The 23,430-nt window shown below is 40.0% G+C and overlaps 1 protein-coding gene across 1 annotated transcript in view; it reads right to left on the bottom strand.

Annotated features, from left to right (window-relative positions):
* TTC23 (tetratricopeptide repeat domain 23) overlaps positions 1-23,430 on the bottom strand; it is a 47,729-nt gene that overhangs the window by 22,924 nt on the left and 1,375 nt on the right. The window contains 8 exon segments of the mRNA XM_030578206.1: positions 1,127-1,393; positions 7,254-7,431; positions 7,916-7,971; positions 18,432-18,459; positions 20,112-20,226; positions 21,096-21,209; positions 21,527-21,556; positions 21,558-21,725. Coding sequence (XP_030434066.1) covers positions 1,127-1,393; positions 7,254-7,431; positions 7,916-7,971; positions 18,432-18,459; positions 20,112-20,226; positions 21,096-21,209; positions 21,527-21,556; positions 21,558-21,699 — 930 coding nt within the window. The 5' untranslated portion in view covers positions 21,700-21,725.

Here is a 23,430-nt window from a genome sequence, read left to right as displayed (position 1 = left end):
ATTAAGTAGAAAATGTTTCAAGTGTAAGGAACATGCAATATGCTCTACAGCCACGGCTCTCAACCTTTCCAGACTACTGTAGCTCTTTCAGGAGTCTGATTTGTCTTGTGTATCCCATTTCACCTCATTTAAAAACAACTTGCTTACAAAATCAGACGTAAAAATACATAAGTGTCACAGCTCACTGTTCTGAAAAATTGCTGACTTTATCATTTTTACCATATAATTATAAAATAAATCAACCGGAATATAAATAGTGTACTTACATTTCAGTGTATAGTATATAGAGCAATATAAACAAGTCATTGTCTGTATGAAATTTTAGTTTGTACTGACTTTGCTAGTGCTCTTTACGTAGCCTGTTGTAAAACTAAGCAAATATCTAGATGAGTTCATGTACCCCTGGAAGACCTCTGTGTACCCCCAGGGGTACGCGTACCCCTGGTTGAGAACCAAATCGATAAATACTAGGTTATTATTAACTGATAGGACTGAAAGAGTCCAACAGAATAGCAAAATACTAAATCAGGACAAAAAACTTTCAGTGGTAGGGTCCCAAAAGGATAAATGGTAGGCTTTTAAAATTTGATCACTGCAACTTTGCCATGGGGGGAGGGATAGCTCAGTGGTTTGAGCATTGGCCTGCTAAACCCAGGGTTGTGAGGTCAGTCCTTGAGGGGGCCATTTGTGGATTGGTCCTGCTTTGAGCAGGGGGTTGGACTGGATGATCTCCTGAGGTCCCTTCCAACCCTAATAATCTATGATTCTATGAACCCTGTGCCAAGGCTTTTGGATACAGTACATTTGTATAGCTATAGCTGCACACACTGATTGATTGCTTGAAGCTACTTCAAATTGCAAAGTAAGACTTTCAGCAAGGGAATGCAAAGAGATTGCAGTCAGCAGCACGCTTATTGGTTCAGTCATAGCAGTGGCTGCAGCTCACTAATGATTTTAAAAGGTGGATAAACACGTTAGAAAGAAATGGCAAATGCCTGCCTTCAGTTTAGAACATCTTCTGTGGCTTCAAGGCTGCCTCTGTAACTCTCTCTGGCGATTTAGCTATTGCTCATAAAAGGCAAAGGATTAAGTGGAGGGTGATACATATCAAAAGCTTCCGGTATGCCTTGAGAAACGATGTCACAGTCATACAAAGTCTGCAAAATGAAAGAAACAGTGCAAGAAGGACTAAATCTACTGTGATCCAGTGTGCAGCGTTTACTGAAGTGTGCATTCCTACAAGCAGGACAGCATGGTAACTATTCAGAACCTTCAAAAGGCACTCATCCTTGTGCTCTGATTGTTTAGAGGCAACTGCAGCCTGTGCCACCAAGTGAGCAGTTTCTGCTGCTTCCCCTGAAGAAGGGCTTTTTCTCATGGCAATGAAATGAGCCTGTTACAAATAAACAGAGGAAACAGTTTAGTTTAAATGACACTGCTTTGATGTGGTGTCACAGCGAGGTCTGTCTCCAGTGGGACAAGAAGAAAATAAATGGGCTTATTTGGCAGAAAGTTTCTTTTTCAGGGAAACCAAACAGACGTTATAAATGAGATGCTGTGTGCACATTAAAATCAGTTTTCCCAATTTCTTGCACTGGCATTGGATCAGGTCCTAGGTGAACTGTTTAGATACCAATCCCAAATGTCAGTTATATTCTGCTTTGGTTCAGAAAGTAAAACTCCCTCCCTGCAATCTAATGTTCCACTTCAATTTCTAATGACAACAGAATTCTTATTCATTTCCTGTCTTAAATTGTTGTGCATTTTTCCTGTGCACCTTTATAGCTTCAAATTCCACTCCCGAGATGGCTCTAGTTGTGGGGTGGGTGAGATGACTCCTGCACATAAATGGTTATGTGTGGTTAGAGTGTTTTGGGATCCTTGGGGTGAAAGGGGCTGTATAAATGTTGGTTATATTTATTTGAAGCCCAGAATGAAGCATGCAGTGCCACTCCAAATACATGGGATTTACATGCATGTGCATGAGAGAAGAATACACCTCATAATGAGATCCATTGATTCACTATTAAAACTTTTTACACAAAAAGGGAAAAATCTCTGATCCACTAAAGATGATTTTTACTCCTTTCCCCATTTCTGTGCTTTGTCCTTGTGGGCATAATGACACTGATGGCAAGAGGCTATAATGTTGCTGCAGCATTCTCTGACAGTAAAGCCCTGCCACTGCTGCTCATTGTCATAATCTGTGCTCAGCTGTGTCAGACCATACAGAAATACAAGGTATTTGCTTCCCTGTTCTCCTCCCATCCATGCTTCACTGCAGGGAGCCTTCTGTAAGATAATAAGAAACTCACAGGCAACTGCAATTCCTAGTCTAACTGGGGGACGTGAGGAGTCAAAAACAGTCCCTCAAGTGGACTTGAAAAGAGAAGGACTATAGAAAAATCAAATTCAAAAGTGCTCAGTCCACATTCAGGAGAGAATTAACGAGGAATTAAGCGGTTTATGGGATATCTTGTGGGAAATGAACATGGCTCTCTCATCTCTGAAAGTGTGAGGACCAAACATGGAGATCTGCACAACTTCCATCAGGGTCCAATTTAAAGTGGAATGAAGTTTTTTAAATTGTATTTATTGAGTTTTGGGGGCAAGCATAAAGAATAAAGCTATATAAAGCAAAACACAGAGAATCATAACACAGAGAAAAGCAACAATGGCTATATGAAATAGACTCCACCCTGTAAGCCTGGATACACTGAACTACATATGATATCCCACCAAGTCAGCCTATGTATTTATAAATATTAAGGCAAATATACTGACTTCAAAAGATAGCCATGCACATAACATCAGAGGGTAATGATTTTAGAGAAGAAAGAGTTATCAAAAAGGATCAATATAGCTGTGAGTAGGGGAAAGGAAGTGAAGAGAGAAAAAAGGAAGGAGAGAGGGAGCAGAAGAAAAGGGAAACCTGCAAGAGTTTCCAAAAAGCCCACTAAAATTACATGAAGCCACAAATAGCAGGGTGACAAAACACAAAACACAAGTCTCTGGTTTGCACTTGCAAATCAAGTGATGTGTTGCTGCTCAAAGGCAGAACATCAGCATACACTGGTCCTATAAGAAATTTTAGAAAACTTTACACCAGGGGTAGGCAACCTATGGCACGTGTGCCGAAGGTGCCACGCAAGCTGATTTTCAGTGGCACTCACACTGCCCGAGTCCTGGTCACCGGTCCAGGGGGCCCTGCATTTTAATTTAATTTTAAATGAAGCTTCTTAAACATTTTAAAAACCTTATTTATTTTACATACAACAATAGTTTAGTTATATATTATAGATTTATAGAAAGAGACCTTCTAAAAACATTAAAATGTATTACTGGCACACAAAACCTTAAATTAAAGTGAATAAATGAAGACTCGGCACACCACTTCTGAAAGGTTGCTGACCCCTACTTTACTCTAGTTTAGGTGATAAAGCTTAAAGTAAATATTGATGGCCGAATCTTTTTTAATTGGTAAGTGATGTTGGCACTTATGAAAGTGAGGAGACAACAGAAATGCATAAGCCAGGTGTAATACAGGGGTCACACTGCAACCTTTCCCACCTAGCTTGGTTTATTCTCCTCAGTCCTGACTTCCAAAAGCCCTGCTAGTCCCTTCCTGGTTCTCTCTTGGGCAGAGGCAAAGAGATGCAAAACCAGGCCCTTAAATGGCAGTAATCTAACACTCCCACTGGACTAGGAGGAAGATTCAGGTATACTGGATACAATACCTGCTTGGAAAAAGAGAAAATTTCCTTCCTCTACATTCCTGGGCACATATTCCTTATATGAAACTGGGGAGAAAAGGCAGGAAAATGGCATGAGAAAGACAGACAGCAAAAGAAAAATGAAATGTAGCTAGTGTGAACAACAGTTTAGGACTTTAACTACAAAGTAGAACAAATGAGCATTCCCCACGGACCTTATCAAGATATAGGCTCTTGTAATATCTGTACTTTAAACCCGAATTTAAGCCTGCTGATATCAATAAAATGCAAAATATTGTACCACTGAAAACAAGTGGATTCATCCAAGGAACACAAAGAAAGTTCCAGTTGGAGGAAATCACAACTACAGTGCAATTTTCCTTGGGCATTCCACCTTTAGGGTCCAATCTTGCACACCCTTTTCCACATGAATAATCCCACTGATGTCAATGAGACATACCTTGTGAGTGAGGGTGAATAGGACTGGGCCATTAGAAAAGATTTTAAAAGACTCGGCCTCGGCCCGCGCCGCTTCCAGGAGCTCCCATTCGCCTGGAGCAGCGAACCGCAGCCAGTGGGAGCCGCGATCTGCCCGACCTGCAGACGCGGCAGGTAAACAAACTGACCTGGCCCACCACGGGCTTTCCCTACACAAGTGGCATCCCAAGTTTGGGACACACTGCTCTATGGTTAGTGGATATATTGTCCTTCCTGGTAATTTCTTAGTACTCAATCCAACTCCCATGGACATCCAACTTATTGACTTGAAAGAGACTTGGATCAAGCCCTCAGACTGTATGGAAGCATACGCAGGTGAGCGTCAGCCATAGCCACTTTGGAAAATGTCCAGGTCTGCAGAGAGAATTTAGTCTCTCAGATACACAGGCTTTCCCCTTAGGCCTTTGCTAGAATATGGACAAAGGTGTTAGTGTGTGGTGTTAAAAAAAACAGATTAGCAAACACAGCCTAACTAAAACCTAAGCATAGACACGGCTAGTTGTATTTTAACACATTAACTGGTCCAAGTGACCCACAGGAAAGAGTCTACACTTTAATTTGAACAATTTATCAAATGTTAAAGTCTCCATGGCCTTGTCTACACTAGACTTAGAACATGCCAGCTAACAAATTCTAACAATATATCTTTAACTCCTAAGACAGACAAAGGCAATTGCTTCCATTTCTTCCCTTCCTCTTGCATGTAAGTGATGTAGTCCATCCCAAGACAATCTGAGTAAATGGTGCAGTGGGAGAGGAGGAATGCAGACAGCAGCAGAAATAAAGTCAGCTGTGAAATGATCTGAAAAATGCAATTTGCTACAGCATAGGGAGCACTGGGGATGTTTGCCAAGTATCATGAGCAAAGCATCAGGAATTTTTCTAGTATAATGGTGATCCAGTACATTCCTGAGTTTAGGCAGAATGCTTACTGTCTGTTTTCTATTCAATCTCATTAATGGAGATTTTCAGTTTCATTTTTATTCTGACTTTCAAACAAGAATTAAAACTTTCAGACAGACTTGCAACTTGGGTACAAAGGCACTTGATGCTTCATTATTTAAGGAAGACTTAAACAATTGTCACTCGTCACTTTATTAATTACAGAATGATCTGTAATGATTAAGAGTCAGTCAGTGTTCTCATTATAAACCCCTGCTTTCAGAAGTATAAAACGGAAAGTTAAAGGTTCTGGTCAGAAACTGGCCATATGATCTCTCAGCCCAGATGCAAGGTGTTGTCCCAAATTTGAAGAAAATTAAATGTACAAAAATTTTGAAGTGAAATGTGTCTGTAAAGGTGTGGGATCAATATTTCTACGAGCTAAGGACCTCTGTCCACAGACTAATTAAATCATAGGCCGCTGCAGGACGCAGCATTTAATTTCAGAAAGGGGAACTACACAAAAATGAAGAGGTTAGTTAAACAGAAATTAAAGGGTACAGTGCTAAAAGTGAAATCCCTGCAAGCTACATGGAAACTTTTTGAAGACACCATAATAGAGGCTCAACTTAAATGTATACCTCAAATTAAAAAACATAGTAAGAGAACCAAAAAAGTGCCATGGTAGCTAAACAGCAAAATAAAAGAAGCAGTGAGAGGCAAAAAGGAATCCTTTAAAAAGTGGAAGTTTAAATCCTAGCGAGGAAAATAGAAAGGAACATAAACTCTGGCAAATGAAATTTAAAAATATAATTAGGAAGGCCAAAAAAGAATTTGAAGAATAGCTAGCCAAAGACTCAAAAAGTAATAGCAATTTTTTGCACATCAGAAGCAGGAAGCCTGCTAAATAACCAGTGGAGCTACTGGATGATCGAGAAGCTAAAGAAGCACTCAAGGACGATAAAGCCATTGCGGAGAAACTAAATGAATTCTTTGCATCTATCTTCATGGCTGAGGATGAGGTAGATTCCCAAACCAAAGCCATTTTTTTTAGGTGACAAATCTGAGAAACTGTCCCAGATTGAGGTATCATTTGAATCACCAGAACCAGATGGTATTCACCCAAGAGTTCTGAAGGAACTCAACTGTGAAATTGCAGAACTACTAACTGTAGTCTGTAACCTATCATTTAAATAATCTTCTGTACCAAATGACTGGAGGATAGCTAATGTGACGCTAATTTTTTACAAAGGGCTCCAAAGGTGATCCCAGCAACTACAGGCTGGTACACCTGACTTCAGTACTGGCCAAACTTGTTGAAACAATAGTAAAGAAAAAAATTGTCAGACACATAGATGAACACAATTTGTTGGGGAAGAGTCAACATGTTTTTTGTAAAGGGAAATCATGCCTCAGCAATCTACTAGAATCCTTTGAAGGGGTCAACAAGCATGTGGACAAAAGGGATCCAGTGGCTATATTGTACTTGGCTTTTCAGAAAACCTTTGACAAGGTCCTTCACCAAAGGCTCTTAAGCAAAATAAGCTGTCATGGGATAAGAGGGAAGGTCCTCTCATGGATTTGTTAAAAGAGAGGAAACAAAAGACAGGAATAAATGGTCAGTTTTCAGAATGGAGAGAGGTAAATAATGGTGTCCCCCAGGGGTCTGTCCTGGGCCCCGACCTATTCAACATATTCATAAATGATCTGGAAAAAGAGGTAAACGATGAGGTGGCAAAATTTGCAGATGATACAAAACTGCTCAAGATAATGAAGTCCCAGGCAGATTGCGAAGAGCTACAAAAAGAATCTCTCAAAACTGGGTGACTGGGCAACAAAAATGGCAGATGAAATTCAATGTTGATAAATGCAAAGAAATGCACATTAGAAAATGTAATCCCAACTATACATATAAAATAATGGAGTCTAAACGGGCTGTTAACACTAAAGAAAGAGATGAAGAGAGTATGGCCATTCTTATGCTTCCATAAAAAGACTGTGTACCATTTAATCCTTTAACAGGAAGTAATGTCTTGACATTTTGAAAAATGCAGCAAAGACACTTGTTTACAAATTGTGCATGAGCCTCATTACGGTGATGATTTGGTTATCTATTAATCATGACATTTAGCAAAAAGCTTTACTTGAAACTTTCTTTACCTTTACAAGATGCTGGATTGCTGTTGCATGAATCCCAAGAACCTGTGCTACTCCTGCCATTTTCTTGTGTACAGGAATACACTCCAGATTGGTTTCACCCTTACTCCTCTCAATATAGCTCAGAGCTTTTTGATAGCAGAGAATAGCATCTTCTGATCCTTTCTGACACTGGCATAATCTGAAAAGTAAAAGCAGGTTTTCTTTTAAATTATATAGCTGTTAAAAGACTCATGTGCCAGGAAGATGCTAAATAGGATGCATTTTATATAACACAGAAGTTACCTGTGTCTTAAGAAATTTAATCTCATTGCCAACTTTTTGTGCCAAAAACCCACAGCAGGGAAGAGTAATCTGGATACCAGAAAACAACAAGTGATTGTATATTTTCTTGTCGATTGCAAGTGACAAACATTTTCTAGGGTATTCAAGTACCTAAAGTCTTAGGATACAATTCCATTGCCAGGAAGAGCAGTTCCATATGTGTGGAATGAGTGATGAACAGGCACTAGTTATCCAAAACAGAGAGGAGAATTTTTGCCCCTAAGTTTTAATCTTAAACTTCCTCTTCAATACAACGCTAAGCAATGTGTTGCCTAATAATCTTGAAAAATGGAGGTCTCTGATTTGCATCTTAGCATCCCTTTCTTCTACCCACATTGTACGCTGCAGTACAAAAGGAGAGTCTTACACAAATCATACTCTTAACATGTTTAGCAAACTGAAAGACAACACAATTGAAACTAATACCAGTTAATAACATAGAGCCAGAATGTGGCTTTACCAGCTCATGCCATATTAAAAGGGTGTATAGAGGGAAAATACCAGCAGCAGTGGCTGAAGCACATGTACATCCAGGGGCAATAGAGAAATGCAAAGAGGTATTGCCATCCCTTTTAAATGGTTGCAGTGTGTGCTTCTTTCCAGTGTCAGCTATAGAATGCCAACCAGTGCTGAAGGTGGGCAGGGGCCATAGACATGTCTACAATTATCTTGTGATATCCAACCCTACTAGTGGGAGTACAAGCATCGGGATTCTGGCTGCCACCTGCACAGGTGGATGAGTCAGGCACATAAAGCCCATCCCCTTCTTGCACAAATGTGCAAGAAAAGCCAGAAACCTCTGTCTGAGGTCTGAATTAACTCTTTGTGAAAAGAAAAGGTTTCTCACTATTCTAACTTATTTAAATCTTCTGGAAAATGTTTACCTACTATAATATATTCACTAAATATAAAAGTTTTTTCCCCTAAGAAATGACTTCTCCATAAAGATCTATGGCTATAGATTTGAAACAAACAGAATTCCAAGCAGATGGCTAATTAGCTGATTGAGCAAAGTGTCAAGCGAGTGAAAAAGAACTGTAAAATAATTCATAAATCTAGAGTGAGCCAGTGGATATCTAACTCCCTTTGATTTTTTTCCCCTAGATTATTTTAGCCTCCAGAACTTGCCAACTTTCAGGCTGCTTAAGCAAAGGAAAAAAGTATGTATTTTCAACTCTTCTTGTTTCCATAAAGCAACTGGGTCCTGCCAGGAGAGTAAAATACTGAATGAATAGACCCTGTGTTTACTGGGTAGATTGTTAAAGTTATAGAAGAAGAATAGAAAAAGCCAAATACCTTGATGAGATAATGTTGGTAGTTCAATGTCCTGCCTGAAAACTATGAAGCAGAGGGGAAACTTGTATATGCTGAACAAATGAAAATGGGTCTTAAATATAGATCATTTTATTATTATTTGTATGGCAGTAGCATCCAGAGCCCCCAGTGAAGAATTCCACTGCAGGGGGGGGTTCCATTCCACATGTATGTAACAAAAAGAGGGCCTTTTAAAGACAGTGTTCTCTGTTTCTCTTGTGTTTGTGGCTCCAAATAATAAGGTACCCAAAACTTGAAATGCTAGAAAGCAAATCCAGGTCCTTCTTTGATGCCACAGAAGGCTTCCTGCAGGCAGATCTGGAGCCAGATGAACTGACCATGTGTGGATCTTTTGTTGCTCTTGGAGTTAGAGGTAAAGGAGTGCGTGCATGTGTGCATGCGTATTTTAAGACCACAGTCATTGGGTTGAAACAGGCTCTGCGGTGCAGCTCTGCAGTGTGAGATAGAGGAAGGATTCCTTCCTGCCCTCCACCTACCTATCCAAGCCAGATTCTCAGATTGGGTGCTAAACTGAGGAACTGGCCTGAAATTATGACCTCTTAACACTTACTCATGAGAGTAGTTCTTAATTACTGAGTGGTCCTATTGATTTCAGGGTGGACTAATCAGGATTACTTGCATAATTAAGGGTTTGCAGGATCTGGCCCTTACATTATAAATGTCTTTATCACTGCACTAGCTAGTAATCTTCTAGAGCTGATGGCCAAATGGGACACTTTTGGTAACGGTAACAAATGTACAGGGTAAAGAAATACATTTCAGGCATCAAATATTAAATATGTGATCATACATAAAAAATATAACACTTATTTAGATCCAAATTATGATCCCACTGAAGTCAATGGGAAAGTTGCCATTGACTTAAATGGGACAAGGATGTAGGCTTGAATGAATTAAAAAAGTATATTCCTATTATGACAAAATAAATAGGAAAGAAAAACATATTTTGAATTAGATTTTTTCTTGTGTTGTCCAGATCAATCCTCAGAAATTAACTGAGGAAACACTAGTTTATTTAATCTGCCAAATCAAGTCCATGGAAATTGGAAAAGATGTAAAAGCCTAGTCCAGAGGTCAGCAACCTTTGGCATGCGGCTCGCCAGGGTAAGCACCCTGGCGAGCCAGGCCGGTTTGTTTACCTGCCATGTCCGCAGGTTTGGCTAATCACAGCTCCCTCTGGCCACGGTTCACCGCTTCAGATCAATGGGGGCGGCAGAAAGTGGCGCGGGCCGAGGGATGTGCTTGCCGTCACTTCCCACCACCCCCATTGGCCTGGAGTGGCGAACTGCGGCCAGTGGGAGCCGTGATTGGCCGAACCTGCGGACGTGGCAGGTAAACAAACCAGCCCAGCCCCCCAGGGGGCTTATCCTGGTGGGCCACCGGCCAAAGGTTGCCAATCCCCACTCTAAATTATGCTGGCTGGAATGGACTCTAGAGATAGCTTGGCTGCCCAAGGGATTCCGAGTTCATCACACTCCAGCTGAGTCTCCTTCTCTCTCCAATCATGTTCCCAGTGCACCCAGGAATGGCCCCCAACTCCACAGGGAAAGGGAATGGGTAGTGTCGAGTTGGCTATTCTAGCTCTATATCATCCAGGATTTCCATACAACCAGAGAATTCCCTGTTGCCCTGCTAGACATGGACTTTGCACTGTCACAGTGACAAAAAGAGGAAGGAATCAGGAACTTAAACAAATGAGATATTCTTAGCAGACATTTGTGCAAGACATCAGCATCTTGAGTACCTCCTTAGAAACTGCTCAGCCCAATTTCATTATCACTTCTTTTTTTCTCATCAATTTTTGCTCAAACTTTGGCTGCTTAACTTTCTACAGACTCACTGCTCAGGAATTCACTTAAATTACTTAATGCATCTCAACTCAAAGTTCCATTCATTTTTTTGCTCTTTAACTCCTTTACTGCTGCTAGAAAATCTGTGTTTTAACAGCAACAGAAGCTTCCTACAGAGAGTCCATTAAAAAAGATGGAGTAGCGTTTTAGGCTGTACCTGCTGTGTTATTCAAAAATGAAGCAGCTAGGTAAAGCAATCACTTGGAATAAATGCTGAAATGCAGTTATAACCACTAGATGACTTCACCATAAAGGGCTAAATTTTGCAAGCCTTTTTTCACACAGATCTCTCATTGGGCTCTGGGACAGAAGTCCACTATAACCTAAATTCACTATAAGCAGGTTCCACTAGATGCCTACATAACTCAAAGAGCTGTGTACACACCACACTTGTTTCCTTCACTATTTATATGCACAAGATATGAAAAACAGCTCACCACCTGTCTCACTTCTGTCATAACATAATCAGGCCCTGACATTAACAGTGTCCTGATACAAACAGCAGAATAAAAAAAAGTTCAGTCTTATACAACCAAGATCTTAGGCAATTGAGTTGGAATAATTTTCACTGAAAATATATATTTGTAACTAGGAAGATGAAAATATGCAGATTCAGCTATGTGTTATTTAAAAAAAAAATTGAAAAATTTACACTCGCACTTCACTCTCCAGAGTATTATAGTCAACCCTGGGATGAACTATGGCAGCCAGATGAAAGGCTGAACGTTTTAGCCAAGGGTGCTGGGCTAACTTACAAAAAGTGCATGAGATCTTTAATGTTCATATAGAGAAGACAGGGCTTCAGTTTTAATGTCTCATGCAAAATATACACAAAAGTGCCTGGGATTAATTTATCTCCTTCAGAAGAAGATGCAAGAAAAAGAAAAGTCAAGAGAAAGTGTGATTTCCAAATATTGCAGAAATGGAAAAGAGATGCATAGCAATGAATAAAAGCATGAAGTAAGTTGGATGACCTGAAACAAAAACAGCCTGAGGTGAATGTGAGTGACATTTTTAGACCTCTGCTGTCATATAAATAAGAAGTTTTGCTTTGATTGGATCCAATGCATAGTCAAAAGTGCTTAGATAGTCCTCTAAACTACTAGCTGGACAAGTATTGACCCTCTTCTGTAGATAAAACTCAAAGCAACTGCAGTGAAAAGAAAAGGGTGGCGGATCTTGGCCCAGGCAGAATGAAGAATAGAACTGGAGACAACCATTGTACAACCTCAATGACAGCAAAGGGCAGCAGTAAAAATATCACTGAGGTCATGTAAAAATAGACCAAAGAATGTATCATGCCACTTGCAGCTTGAAACTAACAAACATCTACATGTGGTATAAATCTGCTGCTTCACTTGTACTATTTCTTGAGTTAAAAGTAAGGGGGAAAAGCTGTAGATAAAATTCTGAGCTGAGCACAAATGATCTTAATTCAGGGAAACCTGTCACGTTTAAGGAGTTTTATAACCTAAAATCTAAAAAGAAAGCAAAAAAAAATGTTTTTTAATAAATGCACCCGATAGGTAGCAAACAGCAGCAATGGGAGTAGATAAGGAATGATGCTGGTTTATGTGAAATGAGTTTGGTAGCTTTAATTGAGTTCCTAGCCAACCAGTGTCCACACAGTAAAAATCCCAGTCTCAGTTGTTTACATTCTTTGCCCTCTCTAAAGAGAGGCTCACAACTGGATAAGCCATGGAGACTGAGCTATTCTCTCACCCTTTTTTCGATACTCTGGCTGGAGCAGTGGGGAAGGAGTTGGGGGGGAGGAAGCTTGTTCTGCCTTTCCTGTACTTGCTCTGTGTATTAACAGTGGAATTTGGTCTCTAGGGATGTCAATCAGGCATCAGTCCTTGCACACTTAATATTAGTAATATCACTGGGAACTGCAGTAAGCAGAGTGCAGTTCAGGTTAAAAATCTACTATTAGTATGTCATTTGCTAGAATTGTTCCCTTTGGACTACAAGTAGCTTCTACCACTTCCCAAGTGTATTCCATGGCCTAATTGATCTCATTTTCAGGAAGTTTTCCTCAAATCATCAGCTCAGCACAAATCTGAGGTGGACACTCTGTTTTAAAAGCTACTATTTTGAGCCACCCAGTTGACCAAAACAAAAGGGCAAAACATGTCATTTTAATTCAAACTAGAGCATTTCAGATCTCTCATTAAAACATGGAATTGAAACAAATCAAAGTGAAAGGAGTCAATTAAAGTTTAATATATTTGAGGTACTTAAATAAAAGAACAATTTAAGCATAAAGGCAGATGTCACATAATCATTAACCACTGAAACACGGCCATTAGGCATGCAAGGGCTCCATCTGCCTTGCAATTCTGGGTACTGTTTGGGAGGCAACAGCTGATTTAGCAAAGGCTTAGGATTCAGTGTAAACAGTATTGAAACCATTAGCTGTAACTTTGTTATGCTCAGCTAAGCAGGATCTGCTGCACTAACATGATTTGCTAATGAGATAAGCTGGACATTGGGAAACAACACATAAGACGACCTATTCTCTTCAGTTACATGAATCCTTTTCCGCACCGGCAAAAACACAAATACTTCAGGGAAGTTCTCCTCTTGTAACCCATCACGCCATTTTGCTAGCTTGCTATGTTGCATAATGTGTTTTCTTCATTGGTTTGATTGATTATATTGTTATTTTCTTGGGTTTTGTTTATGCTGAATTCCAGTATATGTTACTCAGACTAGTTGGCTGTAATGCAAGGAACCTACAGGCCGGTATCCTGTTTGATTACCAAGAGCAGTGTTTCCCAAACTTGGGATGCCGCTTGTGTAGGGAAAGCCCCTGGTGGGCCGAGCCGCTTTACCTGCTGTGTTTGCAGGTCTGGCAGATCGCGGCTCCCACTGGCCGCAGTTCGCTGCTCCACGCCAATGGGAGCTGCTGGAAGCGGTGCGGGTTGAGGGACGTACTGGCCAATGGTTTTGGGGATGAGATAATCAATATTAATATGAATATATGTTAGCCTATAGGGTAAGTGCACCCAGATCTCTGGGTGAAGAAGTACGATCTCGGCATGGTAGCTTGTGCTCTGATTAAAGCAGTGCCAGAACCCTATAAGAGGGCAAACAACTATGCAGGGAGGTAGCTCTTTCCTATTGTCTATCAAGCTATCAGCTCAGCTTCACAATATAGTTCAACTACTCAGCACTCAAACCTGATCCCTAACAATTTGGGGAGCCTGGACCATCGAATTCATCTGGCCTGCCAGAGATGAGGCTGGTCCTGTGTCTCCAACTACCAGGTCTTCAGGGAAAGATGGAGTATGCTAATTTAAGTAGTCTTTTAGAACAGAGATGTTACCACCAGGGGCCATAGAACTGTATTACGTCTTTGTAACTCTGTGTTTTATATCTTTGCTTATTCTTTCATTCATTTTAATAAAGATCTTAACATTTTGGTATTGTCTTCGGTGTAAGTGACCTCTGTGTAAGTGTCCTTGCCTGTCTGCCTCTGCAGAGTGGGCTGGAGTAAATGACCTCTTGAGGTCCCTTCCAGATCTACATTTCTATGATTCTGTGAAAGGTGTGAACATCAAAAAAGGAACGGTCTTATTTAGGATGTTGCAAAGGATAGGAATAAGTAGAAACAATAAAGATGAAATTTTAAGCAAAGCTAAATCTGGATGGCATATGTGGTAAAAATGTCTTAATTTTGATACTGAGCAGACTGTGGAGCAGTATCTCTCCCAGTGGAGTAATTTACACTGAGACTGGAGAAAGCAGTAGCAAATACTGGATGGTGTAGGAACAATCAAAGCCCAGGCCAGAGGATGAACTAGCTCTTTTCCATTTCTTTTAACACAAATTTGGAAAGATTGAAAGTTCAAAATATAATGAGGAAAACAGAAAGTAAAGCTACAGAGCCAGAAGACTACCCAGAAGTCACCTACTACAAGACAGGCCCAACAAAGAAAATAACAGAATGCCACTAGCCATCACCTTCAGCCCCCAACTAAAATCTCTCCAGCGCATCATCAAAGATCTACAACCTATCCTGAAAATGATCCCTCACTCTCACAGATCTTGGGAGACAGACCTGTCCTCGCTTACAGACAGCCCCTCAACCTGAAGCAAATACTCACCAGCAACCACACACCATTGAACAAAAACACTAACCCAGGAACCTATCCTTGCAACAAAGCCTGATGCCAACTCTGTCCACATATCGATTCAAATGACATCATCCTAGGACCTAATCACATCAGCCACGCCATCAGAGGCTCGTTCACCTGCACATCTACCAATGTGATATATGCCATCATGTGCCAGCAATGCCCGTCTGCCACCTACATTGGCCAAATTGGACAGTCTCTACACAAAAGAATAAATGGACACAAATCTGACATCAGGAATCATAACATTAAAAACCCAGTAGGAGAACACTTCAACCTCTCTGGCCACTCAGTAACAGACCTAAAGGTGGCAATTTTGCAACAGAAAAGCTTTAAAAACAGACTGCAACAAGAAACCGCTGAACTTGAATTAATATGCAAATTAGACACTATTAACTTAGACTTGAATAGAGACTGGGAATGGCTGAGCCATTACACACATTGAATCTATTTCCCTATGTTAAGTATTCTCACACCTCTTGTCAAACTGTCTGTAAAGGGCTATCTTGATTATCAATACAAAAGTTTTTTCTCTTAATTAATCAGCCTCTTAGAGATGGTAGGACAACTCCCACCTTTTCATGTTCTCTGAATGTGTGTATATATATCTCTCCTCACTGTATGTTCCATTCTATGCATCCAATTAAGTGGGCTGTAGCCCACGAAAGCTTATGCTCAAATAAATTTGTTAGTCTCTAAGATGCCACAAGTACTCCTGTTCTTTTTGCTAAATAGATATGTTTTCCTGCATTGGGTCCCCAGAATCTATGGCAGAGGTCAGCAAATTTTTTCAGAGTGTACATGACATCTTCATCAGTGTTGCCAACACTTGTGCTTTTATTTTGATTCTCGTGATATTCTGAGGATCTTTTTAAAGGTCCAGCTTATGGAATCAGGTGATTACTTGAGATATCAGTTTTTATAAAAAGAAAATTGTAACGGTTGTGGAGGAAAAAGTTGAAATCATGAACCCTATAGGCTCAAAAACTAGAAGGCAAATAAAGAGCCCCAGATTTACTGGATGAAATCCTGGCTCCACAGAACTCAAAGGGAGCTTTACCATTAACGGCAATGAGACCAGGATTTCACCCATTATTTTAAAAATCTCATGATTTTAGGAGCCTGACCCATGATTTTGCAATGTTTGTGGCTGGCAATATTACTTAACTGAAAGATTATCTCATGTACGTCCCACTTTCTGTTAGTGATCCAAAGGATCACCTCCTCCTCCCATTTGCAATCATATAACACCTCTGTGGCAACTACAGCAATTGCTCATTTGGAAAATATTATGAAAGTATTTAATGTATTTTTAGATTCGTATAATCAGATTTAGCAGTTGGAAAAGAGAACTATTTACCCAGTAGCCCTCCACAGACCACCCATTAAGTGCTTCCCCTCCCGGGAAGAGGCTCCACACAATCCTGGTGGGACAATCCTTATGTACTTCTCATAACGGAAGTGCCTTATGTACTTCTCAGAAGAGAACTGTGTCCAAGAAAACCTACTTTTTGGTGTGAGCACAAGGTTTAACGTGAATTAGCTCAGAATATATTATTTTTAATTGCCACTAAAAGAGAAACCAATTCATTTTTCTGTGACATGTCACTAAAACTAATGTTCTTGACTCCACTACTGACAAGACAGGTCTTTGACTGTGGAGTGAATGTTTTTGAATTTCAAAGTCAAATTTACAAAGTGCAATTAGTGAATATGTTTCAACGTGAGCAGTATCCACAATATTGGATGGAAAAGGCTTATCCATCAAAACTAGTGATTGCAGAGCCTCAAGAGATTCAAATTGTGCAGGTTCAGCTCTAAATCTAGAAGTTCAGATGAACTATCTGAATCCCCGGAATCTGCAAAACTGAGAGCTAAAAATCTTGCGACAATAACAACAAAACCTTAAAACCATTACCACTACTTCATGTTTATATCTGGCCCTATCTAAGCAAGACAGCATATGACGACTACAGAAGGCTCTACTATTAGATTACAGAAGCCACTACCTGCATCTTTCCAAGCTTGTGCAATTAGCCTGGAAACACAATACCATACATCATCACTCAGGCATTTGACTGGGGCCATATTTAGCTCTGATATAAGAACGTGCAATTCTAGTCAATGGAATTATGCCAATTAACTCCAGGGACAGAATTTAGCCCCAAGTCAAAAAATAGACTAGTTGGTGGAGCTCTACTTTCCAGGCCAGCGCTGACTGGAGAACACATAGGTCTTCTCCTGCAAAGTTGCTGCACTTCAGTGCAAGTGTAATTGGTATGTGTGGCCACAAATAAGGTTACGCACTAGGAGGTGTAATGCTCTTCTCCAAGCAGAAGTAAGTCTCCAACCCCCTTTCAAGAGGCAGGGTACAGGTAGCGAGATGATGATTTCTTAGCAAAAAACTCCCCTTGTAGCCAGCCTCTTGCTATTGGATAGGAGTAACTTAGCAGCTACGCAGCAGCAGTTTCCTTAATGCAGGATCAGGTTCCCAGCACTCCCTGTCTTGCTCATCACTTTTAACCTTGTGATTATAAAAGCAACATGTCACTTCTGTGGTATGCAGGCTCAAGCCTTGAAAGATCAGCTGTCAAGCACAGATATATGAGCACTGCTCAGAGAGTCTGGTGACATAAACTGAAGAGACCATGATAGTATCAAGGAAGAAAAAAATTCCTAATCTCATCTTTCAGCAGTGTCGCTACTGTAACCAAAACAGCAGATGGAATAGGATTCAGGGTGAAAGATCATGGAGGCTGCAGAGCCCTCCAGCCAATGAATTCACACTGCTGAGTCACTGCTTTGGCAGGGCTTCCAGTGAACAAGTAACTTCATCATAAACCTATGACTGATTGCTTAGGGAAGACCATGAAAGCCCATCCAGGCTGAATGGGACATCATAACATCATCTAAAAGGGGTAGGTAGCGGTGGGCCAGCGATACAGCTGTAGGATGTGGGAGAACTTCAAATCCCAGGTTGGTCCTGTTTTGGCAAGAAATGAGTGGAACAGCTCACATAATTCCATAGCTACCCTTGTGCTAATTAAGAGGCAGTACGGATGGTCTCTAAAGGGAGTCATATACATTCATCTTTGCCTTCAAAGTGAAGAGTAAATTATAAAACAACTAGTAGAACCTCCCCCTTAGTGAATGTATGAAACGGCAGATTTATAAAACCACTTTCAAACCCTCTATTGTATACATATGTTATTTATATTTTATTAATTAATTATATACATTTGTTAGTGTTACACTGGATTTTTAAAAAAAGTCTTTAATAATAGAATCCAAGCTTACTGTGCAAAAAACAACTCAGCTGGTGCTTTGATTTCCATCCATCTGTCCTGATCATTTTGTAGCAGTTCCTCTAAAAGTTCCTGAGTTTTTATTAAATTTCTCTCTGAATCTTTCAGTCTGAGTAGTGCTAAGGATAACTGCACTCACTTCATGTAGGTCAGTGTTTCCCAAACTTGGGATGCTGCTTGTGTAGGGAAAGCCCCTGGTGGACTGAGCTGGTTTGTTTACCGCTCCCACTGTCCGCGGTTCGCTGCTCCAGGCCAATGGGAGCTGCTGGAAACAGTGGCCAGTACATCCCTTGGCCCACGTCGCTTCCAGCAGCTCCCATTAGCCTGGAGCAGCAAACCGCGGCCAGTAGGAGCCGTGATTGGCATGACCTGCGGATGTGGCAGATAAACAAACTGGCCTGGCCCACCAAGGGCTTTCCCTACACAAGTGGCATCCCAAGTTTGAAAAACACTGATGTAGGTTATTAAAAGAATTGGCATACTCTGTAAAATTGGGAAAAAAGCATAGGGCACTTTTGTGATTTAATTTGTGTCATGTGAGACACTGCAAATTAAGAATGTCAAATGTACTGCAAATGTTTGTTTTGGAAAATACAATGCATTTGAGCATCTCTTTTAAAATATCCAGACATCCACATGAACTCAAAACAATTTGAAAGTTGATTCAAAACGCAAGCCTTTCTAAAACTAATTTCTTTTGAGTTACTATATCCTCCTGAATGGGAGAAAACTGTCAGTGAGGCTGCAACAGTGTTAAAATACATAGTGAGATGTTGTCCCTTTCCTAGTGTGCAGAAGTTGGAGAAGAGGCAGGATTCATGACTCCTGTCATGCAACTTTGTGTGACCTTTGAAAATAAACTGAATCAATCTGTGTCTGTTTACCCCTCTGTCAGATTGGTTGCTCAACCTAACGGAGTGTTATGAGGTTTAATTAATGTCTGAAAAACTTTCAGTTTAATAATTAATAGAAATACCAATTCTGGGTGTTGACTTTTTGTCTCTGTGGATGTACCTGTATTCATGACCATGAGTGGATAAAAATGTTCTATCATACCTAGCTCTCCCTAGCTACTTTGTTCTTATAAAAAGAGAAAGGAAATAGACAAGAATTTGTTCTCTGAAAAGACCAGAGAGTAAGACTCTTGTCCCCTTCCATACTTTATTGCTCAGAACAGTGAGAAGAGGCAAGGTATGACAAAATGTGTGTGAGGACAACAAATCCAGCACCTTTGGTATGCTGTCAGTGGATCTCTTAATTACAAAGCTTCCAGACAGCATCAGAACTCTATAATCTTAACAATTCTTTACTCTGGTGGAGGGGGCAGAAACATCTTATTTCTTCCACCCACATTTTGCTTTAGAGGTTATGAATGGCCTAACCACTTCTGGCTAGAGACTTTGATTTTGTTTTGAACTCACTGTACATTTCAATCTGTGAGATCTGCTGTCTATTATGTACCTAATCAGTTTGTATTTTGGACCTAGGTTTTCATTTCTCGGATACTTATAATGATAGGACTGAAGTGACAATAACAGAAGTGATGTAACTTCTGTTATTTAAACAACGATGGTAAAGATGCAGGACACTACCTTAAGTTTAAGGTCCATCTTGGCAAAAGTACACAAGAGTTATTAACCACTCTAAGGAATACTGTTATTGGCATTACAACATGAATATGGGGGGATATATACTTTTTTTAAGGGTGATGAGGTTCCATTTGGATGTTTCAATAGACAATTCTAGAAATTAACACTGTACATTTGTCAGTGTTCATATCATTTCAACAGATGCAATCTATTTATCTGAAATAAATTTCTAGAACCAATTGCAAGAAACAAATAAAACTGAGAAAGGATATTTGTGAAGAGCAGTTAATGATCTTCCTAATGTGTGAAAAGCAGCAACTGAGCACTTAGCACAAAGTCCATTCTTTGTTGAGAATCAGAAGAAGGGATAGGTGAGCTGGCAAGAAGAATTTCTTTGGCTTTTTCTGCATGTTGCTGTGCTTGTAGTGAAAATCCTGTGAACATAAATGAGAAAAAAAGAAGTCTTCTGTGGGTGATTCAGCTTTTAGATTCTAATGAGGAAAATATAACTACTTCCATGTATGCTGAGGATTACGATGTCTCCTTCTCCTGTTGGAAGGCTTTGGTTTAATTTAATCTAGAAGGTATATTCAGGTTTTCCAGCAAGAGGCAGAGCTAAATCAACAGATCACCACACACATATTTGTAAAGTTACTTAGAAATCCATAAGGGGTAAAGTAAACAGTTATCTTGGATTTAGCTGTAAACTGAACTTGTACGAACCATACATATTCAAAAACATTTTCAAAACGGAAATGCCACAGGCAGGATTACTTTAACATCACAGTTTTCACAGATGTCCCAGATTTGGTCTAAAAAATTCCCCATTATACCTCCTTTAATAAGCCTATTTTCTTCTTAGGATCCTCACATTTTGGGCGGATGAAAAGTTGTTATTGTTGAGTGTTCTTTACAAATGATTTTACCTTAGTGTGATAAATTCTGAATCTTCATACACCTTCTCTTTTCAGCACAGTATTTCTGCTATGAAAATTCTTTGGCACACATGCTTTGGAAAATTCTTTAGTTACAGAAGATTCCAGAGAGAAAAGAAGATATACTAACAGCTTTAGCCAGAAAATCAGTATGCTCTTTAGCTTGTCCTTTTATTTCTTTTTAAATTAAAATGGATTTACTTCTGTTTCATTGACTTGATAAGCATAAACCATGCTTTTGAAAAAAAGGTCCATAAAAGCTCAGGGCAAAATCTTGAAATCCTTGCTGAGGTCATTGGGAGCTTTGACTGTGAAAGGACTGGAGGATTTGGTCCTAAAATAGTGAGCTCTGAATTTTGTAAACTCACCTTTAAACTGGAGGTATCCCTGAGCCAAATTAACATGGGCTTCTGTCATTTTCCAGTGATGGTCTCCATAGCAAATTCTTGACAGAGCTATACATCTCATGAGCTCCAAGAGGGCTTAACAGAAAAAGAACACTCTGTTGTTTAAGAAGCTTAAATTACAGGGAACCTGAATTGCACAGGTACTTAGTTCCTCCAGGTTCCATTGAATTCAAATGGACCTCTTGGTGTGCAGCACTTCTCAATATCAAGCCTAGACTGACAATGTTCAAACCCAACCCATATTGTGACTACTTCAGTATTTGGGTGCTGAATTCTCTGTTTGTCTGAAAGTGGAGTATAACATTCCATTCATGTTCTACATCAGTGTTCCCCAAACTTGGGACGCCGCTTGTGTAGGGAAAGCCCCTGGCGGGCCGGGCCGGTTTGTTTACCTGCCACATCCGCAGGTCTGGCTGATCGCGGCTCCCACTGGCTGCGGTTCACTGCTCCAGGCCAATGAGAGCTGCTGGAAGTGGCACGAGCCGAGGGACGTACTGGCCGCATTAAGGGCAGCAACAGAGCCATCAGTATGGCTAAAGATTCGGGCTTCTGGAGCTTCCTGCATTCTCCTGTCTACATCCTCTTTTGATCCTGTAATTTAACCACATTCACATTTGTTAAAAACAGAGTAATCTATCAAAGATTTTTCAATACCTTATAGCAGTGGTTCTTCACCAGGGATCTGGAGCCCCCTGGGAGGCCATGAGCAGGCTTCCAAGTCCGCCAAGCAGGGATGGCATTAGATTTTTTGGGGCACATGGCAGAAAGCCAAAGCCCCGCCACATGGGGCTGAAGTTGAAGCCTGAGTAACTTAGCTTCACAGGGCCCTCTGTGACATGGGGACCGGGCAGTTGTCCTGCTTGCTATCCACTAATGCTGATCCTGGCTTTTATATGCAGAAAAACAGTAGCTGTGGCATAAGTGGGCTGTGGAGATTTTATAGCATGTTGGGGGGGCCTCAGAAAGAAAAAGGTTGAGAACTCCTGCCTTACAGCATTCTGGGCTCACTCATCCTATGGCTTCCTGGTAGCCTTGGTTATATGAAGCATGTTATTATAAATTATTAGTCAACTAATACAATATTCTTACACAGTTTTATACAGAATAAGCACCAGTACAGTACAATCTTCAGGCTTGGCTTGAGTTACCAATAAGACCTACAAAACATGCCTTGTTTCAAGTAAACAGGCCCTGTAGTATACATGATAATTATCATATCTAATAATAAACAATAATAATAGTAATAACGAGCTCTGATATAGCACTTTTCATCAGTACAGTAGCTCTCAACGCACTTTGCTGTCTTTAAATATCTACTTTTAATATCAGTTGTCTTGGAAGACACTGTGAAAATTATTTTGTCACAGCAAAAATTTTTCTTGTAGAATATGATATAAATTCATTATTATCTTTTGCATACAGTTATTGACATAAATATTCATTAAAAATTATTCTGGGTGGGAATTTCAAAAGTAGTCAGTATTGGCCTAGCTTTGTTCCCATTAAAGCAATGGTAATATTATCAGTGAGAGCAGGGTCTGACCAATCTTGAATGTGTTGGAAAATCCCACCAACAATCTATTTCGCTTGATGCTACAGAATTTAGTATTGTCATGGCATAAGAGCAAGTAGCAGAGATGCAACTACTGGAAACTAGATAAAGATATCCAATTTTTCTGTTGAATTTCTTATGAAATAAAGACTTCTCTAATGAAAATGTGGACATTTTTAATATTTACTGACTGTATGCTTTTATTAACTCTACAGCATGTTTATGTTTTAGGAGCTCTCAGCAGCTAATAGAGAGATAACTTCTGCAATCCGAATAATATTCCACTCACTTATGCATCTTTCCCAGACCTGAAATGTTACTTTAAGAAAAAAACATTTGCCAAAAACAGCATTCCAGTTTTTATCTATTTTGATGAAGTTTATGAAGCATATACCCAATGATGTAAAATTACTGGCATGTTAGTTCTTTGTGGAATGTACGCGTCCACTAGCTACCTGCCTGTAGGTTAATCATTTTGTTAAAAATGAAAACCTATATAAGAAATGAAATATCATTTAAAAAACGCAACTATACAACTCAATCCTGCAAGGTGCTGAGTGCTGCCAGAGACATGCTAATTGCCATCAACCCCTCCTTAAATCCCATTGGAATCCGAGAGCATTCAGCACTTGAATAAAAATGTGTATATCTTTCAAAAGCAAGTCTTATTTGATCAAACATTAATTTTCACTGGCAATATACTCTGCTAGTGTAGCATCCTTTCTTCATAACATCACTACATGC

This window comes from Gopherus evgoodei, chromosome 10 (genome assembly GCF_007399415.2).
Source record: "Gopherus evgoodei ecotype Sinaloan lineage chromosome 10, rGopEvg1_v1.p, whole genome shotgun sequence".
NCBI classification, from domain to species: Eukaryota; Metazoa; Chordata; order Testudines; family Testudinidae; genus Gopherus; species Gopherus evgoodei.
The sequence above is the reverse complement of the archived record's forward strand: the minus strand, read 5'-3'. Positions and strand labels throughout refer to the sequence as shown.